Source organism: Liolophura sinensis, chromosome 1 (assembly GCF_032854445.1).
Source record: "Liolophura sinensis isolate JHLJ2023 chromosome 1, CUHK_Ljap_v2, whole genome shotgun sequence".
In the NCBI taxonomy this organism is placed as follows: domain Eukaryota; kingdom Metazoa; phylum Mollusca; class Polyplacophora; order Chitonida; family Chitonidae; genus Liolophura; species Liolophura sinensis.
In genome coordinates, this window is record NC_088295.1 from 3,195,861 (window position 1) to 3,211,623 (window position 15,763).

Sequence of the window (15,763 nt, forward strand, 5' to 3'; positions counted from 1 at the left end):
GATAGCCACTAAGAAAGGACATAGATACTTCGCTGATCCTTTTTGTCTTGAATTTTAGCGTATATTATATAATCAAGACTTTGTAAACTAAAGACATTACAGTCTACAGTAAAAGTGAAACTAACACGAAAACTGAGCATAGGATGATATAATATAACTGACCCTTCACTCATTTCTTAAAATGTGATGCTCGGTAATGCAATGACATCACTGCGGGCTTTATTCTCTGAAAGAACTTACTCGGGAATTTACAAAACTGCAAATATACTGTCAGGGGAGAAAAACAGGTCGTAATAACGTGATCATGTCGCATACCTACACGGGTGTAGCCTACTGATATACTGTCGTCGTTGGTGATGATTAAAAAGGGAAATAGCTTCTCTACACACATTGGGGTAAGAGTTGTTTCCCTTCCCATAGATATAACTCGTCTTCAGCTAACCTTATGAAGCCGAGCATCGCTCGCATTTATCTATTTGATTGATGTTTTACACAATACTTAAGACTATTTCACTTATACGACGGTGGCCAGCATTATGGTGGGAGGAAACCGGGCCCGGAGAAAACCCACGACCATCCGCAGGTGGCTGCTAGACCTGAATTAACGATCGTGCGTTCGATCCATCAGAGAGGCTCACGGGTATGAATACAGGTATATCACTGCAGCTCTACTTTTATATGCTGGTGGACGAAGAGTTGTATGTATAGCGTTAAAGCCACCCGTATTCATAGTTCCTTGCACCTGAGCTCCTCGCAAGGATTTATTTATTTATTTATTTATTTATTTGATTGGTGTTTTACAGCAGCTCCTTGCATTGAGCAGAAGATGATAAATAACATGGAGCTAAATGTGTGAAATGCTGATTTTTTGCCGATTGGTATAAAATTTAAATCACTACAGGGCATTGAAACTATCATATCTGAAGGCTAGACAGGCTTACATTTTGATTTTTTCTCAGAAGGCTTACATTGTTGCTTTGCTACTTAGACTGCCAATGGATGCATCCGATGTGTGCAGCTGTCGTTCTGCGGATCTGTCCAACAGCATGTGCAAAATAGGGGAGCCACTGTACTTAATCTACGTGAAACACATCAGTGACCTGTTAACGTTTTAATTTATACCTCTATTCCTTCAGGAAATCAGATCGAGAAAGAGGAATTAGGGTCTACAGTGAAGCGATGTAGGCTGCACACTTACTACATGTAATCACTTGGGGTTAACATTTGCTAACATCATAAGAGGAAATTTTTTTTTTTTTTTTTTTTTAAATTTGAAAATATCAGAAAATTATTTATTTTTCCTTCCAGGGAAGATTAAAGCCATAATCATCTATTCTTTCTTTGTAATTATGTTACTTTACAATAAATTAATCTTTCTGCTCTACAAGTAAACATTTTAGGGATGTTTTCAAGAAAACATTTTCACTGTTTTTGTCTTTACTCTAGCCGACTGTATCAAATGACCTCTGATTTTTAAGTAAGTCGAATCTTAAACGGGCGAGTCCAACATCCGACTCAGGTAGGCTACTGATAACAAAAGACAAATGGTTACCGACTTTTCAACATTTTATAAATTGCCCGTACTCATTGCTCAATTGCTCAACTCAAAATAAATTAGCCATAATTAAACAAACAAACAAACAAACAAAAAACAGAATCACGCAAGCACCGCCACAGTGAAAATTACATGTATAATGAGCAAATCAAGATGTTTATTTACATGTATATGTAGGCCTACGACACTACATCGGCAGACCTGCTTCGCATGCCACGTGAAATGTTAGCTATTTCCTTTCAAATTTAAAATGTTTATTTGCTATAAAATGTTTACTTGGGAGAGACAATGTGGTCGCACAGTACATTTCCATGGTGGAAGTTGTCATGGTAACCAGATTTGACCTGTATTCACTCTGAAATTAGGTATAGCTGGTATACTAACTGCTTGACATGCGCAGATTAATTTTTTGTGGACTGGCCTGAGAATAACCCATTTGTCCTGTTGCAGTGGTAACTAGATTGCTCTTTTTATATCTGTTGTAAAAAAAACAGGTTCTTGTCTGACCTACACCTCCAAGAGCATGTCTAACATGTACATACAAGGTAGGCCTAGAGTTATAATTTCACTGAATACCAGAATATACAGAGTCGACATCATGTCGCCACTCACATTTATATTCTTTTGCTGCTGCCATGGTAACTTGCTGGCCACTTTCCATTTATCTAATTAATCTATTTGAACTTTTAGTAGACACAAATATACACAAATGTGGCAACGTGTCGCATCTCACATGTTCCCATATTTGTGGTTACCATGGCAACCTTATAGTCAGTTTCCCTATATCCTCTGAATAAATAGGCGCATTTATTATAACTTCCTAGCTGTCCGAGAAACTGAAATTGTTTTGCGTGCACATTTGATTTCGAGTGAACATGTATTTCAGAAGTGACCATGTGGAATATACGTTTATCCCATGAATGTTCATTTTTTTTTTGTTTTTCAGGTAATAAGGGCGTGACATATTGTTTTCATATGCACCACATGTAATATAAATACCGACATTTTTATTGGTCCGTGTATCTTTTCATTCATCAAATCGACCAATCAAAAGTTGCAGCTCGGGTGGAGAGGCACTACTGCTTTTTAAAACTTTTCTTTTTCGTTTGCAACTGTCAACATGGCCGATTTTCGGCTAGGAGATATTGTAAAAATTGACGCGTCAGAGTAGTAAATGTGACAGATAATCGAACCAGTGAGGTAATCCTGGGCATCGACTACGACATAGGGCTATGGACACGAAGGCTAAGTAAAATCCCCAGAATGGAAACATCTGGGCATTGACTACGACATAGGGCTATGGACACGAAGGCTAAGTAAAATCCCCCGAACGGAAACATCTGGGCATTGACTACGACATAGGGCTATGGGCACGAAGGCTAAGTAAAATCCCCCGAACGGAAACATCTGGGCATTGACTACGACATAGGGCTGTGGACACGAAGGCTAAGTAAAATCCCCCGAACGGAAACATCTGGGCATTGACTACGACATAGGGCTATGGGCACGAAAGCTAAGTAAAATCCCCGGAATGGAAACATCTGGGCATTGACTACGACATAGGGCTATGGACACGAAGCCTAAGTAAAATCCCCAGAATGGAAACATCGGGTAGGTCATCATTTTTCTTAACAATATTCTACAGGCCTAAAACTTTGTGCCTCGCTAATTTTGACATTATTTCTCTTGGCATTATTATTGTTATAAATATTAACGTATTTATCGATATATTTTATAAAGCAAACTTTGACATATCTGTGGTATACAAAAAAAGTCGCTATGTTAATAAATCCTGTCTGAACTATATTATACTCCGCCATGTACTTGTCACTTACTGATGACGCTTCACTTGACCTATATATGTGAAACCACTACGCGGTTAGACGTCGGCGCAGTTTCCGAAAAGTTTAAGTGGTAATGACTTTTTTCCGCTACAAGTTTACAGTAGGGCATTTTGGGGATAAATAGGATATGAAATGCGTGACCCTCGATATCAGATTGATTAAACTTGATTAGTAGTTTTTATTTGTTCCTTGACAGGGACTCGGAACAAATGAAAACTACAACTCACGTTTAATAAATTTGATATCTTCGGATCCTTCATTACATATCCGCTATTCATATCTGATCTGCAACTCCAGTAATTTTTGGTGGATACATACACACAGACACATTATATGGCGATATGTCGCGCCCAACATTTGTTTATTTCTGAGCTCACCATAGTAACAAGATTTCAATTTTCCATACCAATACAGCTGTATGTATATATAAATAAGTATAACTTCGTGTCCAGGCTAGCACTCCAGCTGCTGAAGATGTGCAATTTTTAATTTTGGAGGATTCACATACACAGGTATGACGCGACCAACATTTGTTTATTTCTGAGCTTACCATGGTAACCAGATTTCTATTTTACATACACGCATCTAATATATCAATAAGTATGATTTCGTGTCCAGGCTGCTACTCCAGTTGTTGTGCGTGAGCAGTTTGAATTTTTGGTGGACAAATAGGTAGAAGCCTGACGGCATGTCATACCACACGTTTGTCCATCAAAGTTGACCCATGTCACCTCTCACCATATTGAAATCAGAACTATAATTCTCATATATTTCTCTTTTTATTCCAGATTCATTCTTTTAAGCATACATGTACATGCAGTTTTAATATCTAATACATGGATGTATCAATCAAGACCCGTGAAGTCCATTGACTTGGGGTTAATGAAAATACACCTTCTATTCTCCTAGCAGTTTCAAACCTAGGTGTATATATTTGTCCAGTCATATATGGCACGCATTCACATAATCTGTCACACCATTCGACAACCAGGTAATGTCAAGGTGTTGTTAGGGATTGTTCAAGATTCACATAGACCTATGCTTTCGGTAAGTTTGGCATAAAGCAATTAATCTAGTTCAGGTCGGTCTAGGGGTTTTCCGTCTAGGCTGCTACAAAGGTACATTGTCGTGACACGGCCAGAGAATTGTTGAAGGAGACTAGAAGAGATACAAGTGTACGATGAAAACTAGAGCGTTAAGTGGCAAATGAATCTGGTCAGAGTCTATAGCAGTGAAAGTCAGAGCTACTCAAAAGATATCCGAAAATTCCCGTCAACCTAATACCAAGAAGGGAACTCGCAGGGTTCATGGATGCGTCCGTTTGGCATGTGACTGGAATGTGTGATATCTCCCTAGTCAATTAACAAAAGAATGATTATGGATTGACGTCACCCCGACATGGCTGCCATGCCATTGAGGTGAATGTAAGCCAGAATAATTTCTTGTAACAAAAAAGTAAGCTGCGTGGTTTCGGGTTTCGATCCAATCCAGTGAATTACAAACTATAAAAGTGTCCTGTAAATGTCTGAATCAAATGCATAGAGCCCAAAATATTCGTCTCTTGTTCGATTCCGATGCCATTCTTCCAAGCAGCTGTAGGCAATTTGTCCGTAATCTTGTTCAAACTTGTTTGCGAAAAGTTGATTTGACTCAGCCATGTAATGAAGATCTCCCACGTTAAATATACAGATGCCTCTTTGCCATTTCCCATGACAGAGTGATGGGAACCATAGCTTGTATCGGGACATACTCGGTCTGTTTTCCATCTCCTCAAAGCTTCCTGCCAAAAAAAAACCATTCTCAGTGTAATCTGATTCCAATTTCATGTGACGCTAACTTCAAAGTCTGTCTCACATACAACATGAAAACTCCAATCTCATGTGACGCTAACTTCAAAGTCTGTCTCACATACAACATGAAAACCCTGCCAAACCAATTCAATAACAATAAATACCCCCCCCCCCCACCCTCCCACATACAGAGTCAGTTACCGCAGCCAATATGTGAAAATGAGTTTCATTTTTTAGAAAATCGGGCTTGCATTAATATTGACCAGATAACCCAAATTTTGACATTACATCTCTATATTCATATTATTAAGAGGCACATCAGTCCGTTTGGGACTTACATGCTTTAATACGCTTGGAGACACACCGTTGGAGTCCCCTCAGGGACATCCCCATAGTCGCAGAGGAATATCACATTGGGACTGCCAGATTGGGCTGGAGTGACTTACCTTTGCATCCACTCGGGGCTACCAGGTTGGGCTGGAGTGATGTCCTCCTGTATCCACTCGGGACTACCAGATTGGGACTGTAGTGACTTACCTCTGTATTCACCCGGGGCTACCAGATTGGGACTGTAGTGATTTACCTCTGTATCCACTCGGGGCTACCAGATTGGGACTGTAGTGACTTACCTCTGTATTCACCCGGGACTACCAGATTGGGACTGTAGTGATTTACCTCTGTATCCACCCGGGGCTACCAGATTGGGACTGTAGTGATTTACCTCTGTATCCACCCGGGGCTACCAGATTGGGACTGTAGTGATTTACCTCTGTATCCACCCGGGGCTACCAGATTGGGACTGTAGTGACTTACCTCTGTATTCACCCGGGGCTACCAGATTGGGACTGTAGTGACTTACCTCTGTATTCACTCGGGACTACCAGATTGGGACTGTAGTGACTTACCTTTGCATCCACTCGGGGCTACCAGGTTGGGCTGGAGTGATGTCCTCCTGTATCCACTCGGGGCTACCAGATTGGGACTGTAGTGACTTACCTCTGTATTCACCCGGGGCTACCAGATTGGGACTGTAGTGATTTACCTCTGTATCCACTCGGGGCTACCAGATTGGGACTGTAGTGACTTACCTCTGTATTCACCCGGGGCTACCAGATTGGGACTGTAGTGATTTACCTCTGTATCCACTCGGGGCTACCAGATTGGGACTGTAGTGACTTACCTCTGTATTCACCCGGGGCTACCAGATTGGGACTGTAGTGATTTACCTCTGTATCCACTCGGGACTACCAGATTGGGACTGTAGTGACTTACCTCTGTATTCACCCGGGGCTACCAGATTGGGACTGTAGTGATTTACCTCTGTATTCACCCGGGGCTACCAGATTGGGACTGTAGTGATTTACCTCTGTATTCACCCGGGGCTACCAGGTTGGGCTGGAGTGATGTCCTCCTGTATCCACTCGGGACTACCAGATTGGGACTGTAGTGACTTACCTCTGTATTCACCCGGGGCTACCAGATTGGGACTGTAGTGATTTACCTCTGTATCCACTCGGGGCTACCAGATTGGGACTGTAGTGACTTACCTCTGTATTCACCCGGGGCTACCAGATTGGGACTGTAGTGATTTACCTCTGTATCCACTCGGGGCTACCAGATTGGGACTGTAGTGATTTACCTCTGTATCCACTCGGGGCTACCAGATTGGGACTGTAGTGACTTACCTCTGTATTCACCCGGGGCTACCAGATTGGGACTGTAGTGATTTACCTCTGTATCCACTCGGGACTACCAGATTGGGACTGTAGTGACTTACCTCTGTATTCACCCGGGGCTACCAGATTGGGACTGTAGTGATTTACCTCTGTATCCACTCGGGGCTACCAGATTGGGACTGTAGTGACTTACCTCTGTATTCACCCGGGGCTACCAGATTGGGACTGTAGTGATTTACCTCTGTATCCACTCGGGACTACCAGATTGGGACTGTAGTGACTTACCTCTGTATTCACCCGGGGCTACCAGATTGGGACTGTAGTGACTTACCTCTGTATCCACTCGGGGCTACCAGATTGGGACTGTAGTGACTTACCTCTGTATTCACCCGGGGCTACCAGATTGGGACTGTAGTGATTTACCTCTGTATCCACTCGGGGCTACCAGATTGGGACTGTAGTGATTTACCTCTGTATCCACTCGGGACTACCAGATTGGGACTGTAGTGACTTACCTCTGTATTCACCCGGGGCTACTAGGTTGAGACTATAATGGCTAACCTCTCTATCCGCCCAGGACTGACAGACTGGGACTGTAGTCTTACCTCTGTATCCACCCAGTACACACACATACCAGGAGTGCCAGTTTGCCACAAGTGACTTACCTCTGTATCCACCCGGGGCTGCCAGATTGGGACTGTAGTTGAGTGATGAAAAGAAGGTCTCATCTGGGACATAAGTTCCATTTAGCCAAAGGAGGAAATCTTGGGCCCGTTGGTCATTAGTGAGGAACTCCACAAATCCGCGAACTGCCGCTATGTGGACAGAGCCTTTTGTTAGGGTTATGCCGTGAGGGGCTGGCTCTCGGGACAAGGTACGATGGATATTCCTCCTGTAGAACAGAGCACATCAGCTTAGTACTAGGGTAACCACTTACTACGCAAGAGAAACCTCTCTGGCTCAGGTGGCTATGGCGGTGGCTTGCTGTGACAACCGGGTTCCTAAATTTTCGTGTTCGAATCTCGCTGCTTTGACTGACTAGCTTGTCATGAACCTGGCGAAGGTTAGTGATTTGTTCGAGTCACCACGGTTTCCTGTACCCATAAACCTGAACGTTGTCATATATTTGAAGTGAAAAATTATCGTCACTTGAGTCTCTAAAGGTTTAATTAGTTCACTGATACTAATAATATGGATTATCTTACCGCTTTAGGGAGCCTTGAATATCGTTTGCACCTTCAAACCTTTTGAGGATTTTTACAAGCTGCAGGTTTGTTTTTATCGGAAATTCCTGACCAGTCAGATTTATGAAGTATTTCCATCTATACTTCAGTAATTCCTTTATGCAAATCAGTTCAGCTTCGATGACGTTGAAAGCGCCCCATTCCACGTCAACTGAGGTCGGTGCAATGAAGACGTTATCAAAGCAATATACTATATTCTCAAGATGGTTGTTAAAGTCCAGGTTCGCTTTCTTGTCCACGTGGAAACAGTAGAAATTCTGCGGGCGATACACGGCACGGAGTAGCCGCTCCACTTGGACAATGTCCTTGTACACGAGAAGGCTGAAGGCGATGGGAAAGTCTTTCTCCTCGCTCGTTAGGGTGTCAGTGATATAAGATCTGCGGCGAACAAACTCTGCACAGCTCTCTGCGACGTCCGCGAACACTGCTGTTGAGGTGAAGGAGAATATCTCAGGGTGACCAGCCATCATGGAATGAGCCCTGTCCAGTTCTCCTTCATCAGCCGCCATTAACTTTGAACAGCTGACACCATGGACGGTTATATTTGAAAACGGCCACTGACTACCTGAAGAGTGTTTTGTGTCTTGTATAGAGTTCTCGTCCCAGGACAGTGATAGAATAACGAGTGACACTGTAATATTACAGCCGAGAATGGCCGCTATCCCCCGCAGAGAGTAGGAACACATTGCAACAACTCCTCCTAGCGAGTACCAGCCTAAGCTATGCCCCACAGCTGTCATTATTTCTTCTGTGAAATCCATTGTGTGAGCTTATTCACAACAAAAACATATAAACCACTGTGCGCCGCAATGGTAAGTATATTGCCCTGTACCAGTTGAGGAATTGTGGCCGTCGCCAAACGTTATAAAATGTACAGATTGACAATAGTCCATATCTAACCTTTATAAATGAATATCCACATGTCAGTCCAGGAACAAATGCCTGGAGGCAGCTAAACAAATAATTAAAAATGTAATGTTATAAAGTGTATTACTAGAGGACTGAAGCGGAATCGATTTGTATACACAAAGCTACCTGCAAATGTCATGCTGTTGACCTGACACGAGAGGCAGTTATGTCTAGTCTGGGTGCCAATATAAAGTTGTGTGTCAGGACAGGTGTTAGGCAGAGCTAACAAACCAGCAATGAGCTCGAAGAGCTACATGGTACTGGGTGCATGATATCGACAACTCTGCGGCTATAGACGTATCAGATGGGCAGATGGGGAAGGCAAGGCCTTGCGGAAGAACAAATCGGTGGATGGGTAAATGGAATGACAGATGCCTTTTCTGGGTAGTTGGAATGAAGTGGAATGACATATGGATGAAAGCATGGGTGGAAAAACGAACCGTTGAGTGGGTAAATGTGGACAGATAGATAGGGCACTGACGTATGAATGGAAGAACGAATCGTTGAGTGGATAAATGTGGACAGATAGATAGGGCACTGACGTATGAATGGAAGAACGAACCGTTGAGTGGATAAATGTGGACAGATAGATAGGGCACTGACGTATGAATGGAAAAACGAACCGTTGAGTGGATAAATGTGGACAGATAGATAGGGCACTGACGTATGAATGGAAGAACGGACGGGTTTAGAGGTGGCCGATTTATCAACGCTTGTCCCCTTGACACAGGCTCATTCATTTTAAAAGTTAGTTGATGAGTTAAATAAAAAAGACCGGAAATGGTCAGCTGAATCTATGCGTCGAAACAGATATACCACCCGTCAACCAATAAGGACTTTTCAGGTCAATATTCGCAAGGCCAATCCCTAAAACGACGTAAAACACAAACCACAAAAGAACTGAGAAAGTACATAAAGTACGACAATAGTACGGAATCATGTAAATAGGCCACAAGCCGAGATATATACGCGTCATATACAGGAACCTTCGGTATATTGCTGTCCAAGTAAGGATAATTTACAGCGTTAAAATTGGAACTATCCCTCTTGTCGTAAAATCTGCCAGAGAGGAAGCTGTTTTGGTTTTACTACAAATATAGCCCAAGATAAAACCTGTGGTTTCCTTAAATCCAGCGAAAATGGGTGCTGGTCTCATTCGTCATTTCCTTGGAAACATTTTGCAGAACGATCTTAAAAATTAAAATCTCCACTATCTTTCCTTTTTCTCGACAAAGTAGAGATGTACTTTGGGTTTCCTGGAACGATCGGCAATGAATGACTCTAACACTACATTATAGAGGATTCGACCTGAATCATCATGATATCATCAAGGCCCAGTTTCACGAAGCTCTCTTAACTTTGCGAACTCTTAACCTTATGACGTCGTATGCCTACACTATTGGTTGCCGTGGTAGTTAAGTGAACATAACAAGTGCTTCGTGAAACCGGCCCAGGGCTATATCTTAAATGGACACCCAATCCTGCGGGACTCAATTTTATCGTGACGCTGTATTATGAAGGACTAGATTTTAACTTGACACCGTATTATGAAGCACTAGATTTTAATGTGACACCGCATTATGAATGACTAGTTTTTAACTGGACACCGCATTTTAAAGGACTGGATTTTAATTAGACAACGTATTTGCATCATGCAAATATGTAGTCTAAAGAATCTTACAACTTGCAAGAAGTACAATTTGTAGAGGTTTGTCTAAATTATACGAACTGGACAAAAAAGACATGCTAAAGTACAGATATGAGATAGACTTAATATTCTTGGCAGATGAATACCAAGAACTCAAGATGGATTCATAAGGAGATCGTCTCAACGGGTTATCTATGAACTTTGACCTATGTCCATATTTGATTGTCAGTGTCAAAACTAAATAAGCACGAATGTTATAATACAATAAACAAAGACAAAGCTCTTCTTTGGTAACGATTAACGAACAAAAGCAGTATGCTGTATTTACATCGCCTTGTCAATTAGATTCACAAAGTTAATCTCACATTAATACACATTCAAAACGGGTTTAAGGGTAAAATGCGGTTAATTTTACAGAAACGTAGGCTCAGAACACAGGTAAGCTCAAAACACAGGTAGGCTCAAAACCTAGGTAGGCTCAAAACACAGGTAGGCTGAAAACACGGGTAGGCTCAAAATATTAACCAACTTTAATCATAATCTTCAGATGGAACAAGATTTTCAACATCTATATTTTCTTGAAATTTTGAAGTTTAAGCTACTTAGAATCTATTCAAGAGTTATATCTTGGAGCATATCCTGCTTGGTCCCCCCATTCCACTCCGCTGTTCTCGCCCCAATAATTGCTCCTCATGTGCCTCGATGCCCTAGCGCATTGACAATCAGGCTGGCAGCGAACAGTTCATCAAGCATAACATTTAAGGCCATTTTTATCTCGTAGGATGATATTTGAAAGTGTATTTGTACCCATGCTTGTAAGAGAATATCAAAAATTAAATTTAGAGTAGACAAAAAACCGTTACGTTTTATGAATCGTTTAACACCCTTTTGAATCGGAGACTTGGGTTCAATATGGAAGTTTGATTCTTTACGTCAGTTCGGTCCAATTTGATCCAACGAAGTAATGGACATCTCCACCATGCCATCACAGATGCTCATTCTTTACGTCAGTTCTGTACAATTAGATCACAAGCCATCAGAGATACTGATTCTTTGCGTCAGTTCTGTACAATTTGATTCAACGAAGTAACCGACATCTCCACCAAGTCATCTCAGATACTGATTTTTTACGTCAGTTCTGTACAATTTGATCCAACGAAGTAACCGACATCCCCACCAAGTCATCACCACAGATACTGATTCTTTACGTCAGTTCTGTACAATTTGATCCAACGAAGTAACCGACATCCCCACCAAGTCATCACAGATACTGATTCTTTACGTCAGTTCTGTACAATTTGATTCAACGAAGTAACCGACATCCCCACCAAGTCATCACAGATACTGATTCTTTACGTCAGTTCTGTACAATTTGATTCAACGAAGTAACCGACATCTCCACCAAGTCATCACAGATACTGATTCTTTACGTCAGTTCTGTACAATTTGATCCAACGAAGTAATGGACATCTCCACCAAGTCATCACAGATACTGATTTTTTACGTCAGTTCTGTACAATTTGACCCAACGAAGTAACCAACATCTCCACCAAGTCATCACAGATACTGATTCTTTACGTCACTTCTGTACAATTTGATCCAACGAAGTAATGGACATCTCCACCAAGTCATCACAGATACTGATTTTTTACGTCAGTTCTGTACAATTTGACCCAACGAAGTAACCGACATCCCCACCAAGTCATCACCACAGATACTGATTCTTTACGTCCGTTCTGTACAATTTGACCCACCGAAGTAACCGACATCCCCACCAAGTCATCACCACAGATACTGATTCTTTACGTCAGTTCTGTACAACTTGATTCAACGAAGTAACCGACATCCCCACCAAGTCATCACAGATACTGATTCTTTACGTCAGTTCTGTACAATTTGATCCAACGAAGTAATGGACATCTCCACCAAGTCATCACCACAGATACTGATTCTTTACGTCAGTTCTGTACAATTTGACCCAACGAAGTAACCGACATCCCCACCAAGTCATCACCACAGATACTGATTCTTTACGTCAGTTCTGTACAATTTGACCCAACGAAGTAACCGACATCCCCACCAAGTCATCACAGATACTGATTCTTTACGTCAGTTCTGTACAACTTGATTCAACGAAGTAACCGACATCCCCACCAAGTCATCACAGATACTGATTTTTTACGTCAGTTCTGTACAATTTGATTCAACGAAGTAATGGACATCTCCACCAAGTCATCACAGATACTGATTCTTTACGTCAGTTCTGTACAATTTGACCCAACGAAGTAACCGACATCCCCACCAAGTCATCACAGATACTGATTCTTTACGTCAGTTTTGTACAACTTGATTCAACGAAGTAACCGACATCTCCACCAAGTCACCACAGATACTGATTCTTTACGTCAGTTCTGTACAATTTGATTCAACGAAGTAATGGACATCTCCACCAAGTCACCACAGATACTGATTCTTTACGTCAGTTCTGTACAATTTGACCCAACGAAGTAACCGACATCCCCACCAAGTCATCACCACAGATACTGATTCTTTACGTCAGTTCTGTACAACTTGATTCAACGAAGTAACCGACATCCCCACCAAGTCATCACCACAGATACTGATTCTTTACGTCAGTTCTGTACAATTTGACCCAACGAAGTAACCGACATCCCCACCAAGTCATCACCACAGATACTGATTCTTTACGTCAGTTCTGTACAATTTGACCCAACGAAGTAACCGACATCCCCACCAAGTCATCACCACAGATACTGATTCTGTACGTCAGTTCTGTACAATTTGACCCAACGAAGTAACCGACATCCCCACCAAGTCATCACAGATACTGATTTTTTACGTCAGTTCTGTACAATTTGACCCAACGAAGTAACCGACATCCCCACCATGCCATCACAGATACTGATTCTGTACGTCAGTTCTGTACAATTTGATTCAACGAAGTAACCGACATCCCCACCAAGTCATCACCACAGATACTGATTCTGTACGTCAGTTCTGTACAATTTGACCCAACGAAGTAACCGACATCTCCACCAAGTCATCACAGATACTGATTCTTTACGTCAGTTCTGTACAATTTGATCCAACGAAGTAATGGACATCTCCACCATGCCATCACAGATACTGATTCTGTACGTCAGTTCTGTACAATTTGATTCAACGAAGTAACCGACATCCCCACCAAGTCATCACCACAGATACTGATTCTGTACGTCCGTTCTGTACAATTTGATTCAACGAAGTAATGGACATCTCCACCATGCCATCACAGATACTGATTACACATACAATATTTAAACAATTTAATTAGTTATACTTTATTTTTTGTAAAAGTACAGCTCTCTGAGACAAAAGAATATGACGGTTGAGAGAATGAGCAGTTTTACGACATAAAAACCTTACTGGACCCCACATAAAAGTAGTATTGTACCCCATGAATATTTAGACGTAAGACATATCGCAACATCTAAACACACACGTCTGTTTGTAGATGTTTGCCCGTTGATTATAACTCGGAATTAAGTGACATTAATGCAAAACGGTGACAGATAAAATCCACCCTATGTTCAACACAGCACAAAATATGGTATTCGCAAAGCGTCCGACGTATTGATGCCTGGTGATTAGGTGAATGTTTACACAAGGAAGTGTCTGCTGGCATTGTCTCAAGCAAGAGCATGGGTCTTGAGAACATCGGAGAAAACTCCTGAAGTGTAGTTTATCACACGAAAAGACATGAAGTGGAGAGAAAACAGAGTGTTTGTAGTGCGCAAGATTACAAGCTGCAGGGCACATTAATCCCAGGCAAGTAAGCCGGAATGTACGCGAATTTCGGGAGTTGTGGTAGCAGAGCTAACATCTCTTCCCGCCGCTAATCAGCTCTATGAAAAGGCGATACTGATATCAGACGTGTGGTGCTACGATACGATGGATTGTCACTTTACAAAGTATACACTCGATCGTATTTCAGGCTCTGTGAACACATGAAGCCTCTAATACAGACCAATTGAATCTTTACGAGGAAACTGCTTCCATGTATAAACTCGGCTGTGTTCCGGAGTCTGTTAACAGACGAGTGATCTTCTAAAACGAACCAACGGGTGGTAACGTTACATGGCAGCTGATTCCACATACAAACTCGGCGTGAGGTTAACTGTCTTCTTATTAGTTACCCTAACGGTCAGCAATGGGGACGTGTCCACCGCGTCTTCCACACAACCATCTTTATTGTCCTTTTGTACGAGCACAATAGAGTTATTATTGGGTCCATTCATGGCGGAGGCTTGGCGGAGCGGTCCCTCAGTTGAGCAAGAGCTGGGAAGCTGCAGTAAGGCAGAAGGGTAAGTCTTGTCTTCCTCAATCGCAGGAGAACTGAAGCAATCCGGCTCAGAGTTCGGCAGTTCTTCGGCTTCTGTGCCCCTCTCACCGTCCTCGGAAGGTGCGTCCTCGTCTGCGCTGGGACTGGGGACCCCGAGCCGCGCCTCGATGGCTCGTCGGAAGCTTCTCCTCAAACTGGGCACTGAGCCGCTCCGCTTCCGGTGGTAGGTCCTCAAGATGTCGAATGGGGACAGAAAATCGTTTTCGGAGGCTCTGGGCGCTCCTCGTTGGGCCTCCCTATTCCGTCGCTTCTCCGGGTCCTCCCCTACCACCCAAAATGTCCGCACCGACCCTTTACCCTGAAAATTAACAAAATGAAAACAAATGGAAAAGCTAATGTAACAATACAAAGCTAATGTAACAGATGTCATTTTAGACAGCAGCCTAAGTCAGGAAACAGTGTAGTAACACCTGCTATAGATAGTTAACTAATACTTCAGTGGAAATTTAGGCACGATCTTCCCTGCCATTGACTTTCGCATGCCTGCTAAAGCCGTTTTATTGTACGTTCATAGAATGGAGAAAAAAGTTAAATTACAAAAATATTGGTAGTAAGGACGACAGAAAGTCTGTTATAGAATCGGTCTGCACCAACCTTCATGGAGACCAGACCTCGATCCGTGACGTCATATCCGCCCAATTGATCCAGCAGATCTTTACATTGCTCTGAACAGTGGATCTTCAAAGCTGAAAGTA

At 42.3% G+C, this 15,763-nt stretch overlaps 2 protein-coding genes across 2 annotated transcripts in view; both read right to left on the bottom strand.

Annotated features, from left to right (window-relative positions):
- Window positions 1-4,901: 4,901 nt before the first annotated feature.
- Window positions 4,902-8,870, bottom strand: LOC135461748 (N-acetyllactosaminide beta-1,6-N-acetylglucosaminyl-transferase-like). The gene is made up of 3 exons (XM_064738971.1): window positions 8,071-8,870; window positions 7,531-7,757; window positions 4,902-5,179 (listed from the first exon to the last, which is right to left on the bottom strand). Exons 1-3 carry the CDS (start codon window positions 8,868-8,870, stop codon window positions 4,902-4,904), a joined length of 1,305 nt encoding a protein of 434 aa, XP_064595041.1.
- Window positions 8,871-14,799: 5,929 nt separating this feature from the next.
- LOC135461753 (guanylate cyclase 32E-like) overlaps window positions 14,800-15,763 on the bottom strand; it is a 28,957-nt gene continuing 27,993 nt past the window's right edge. Inside the window, exons 20-21 of the mRNA XM_064738975.1 lie at window positions 15,663-15,754; window positions 14,800-15,366 (exon numbers count right to left, since the gene is read on the bottom strand). Coding sequence (XP_064595045.1) covers window positions 14,800-15,366; window positions 15,663-15,754 — 659 coding nt within the window. The remainder of the gene's footprint in view (window positions 15,367-15,662; window positions 15,755-15,763) is intronic.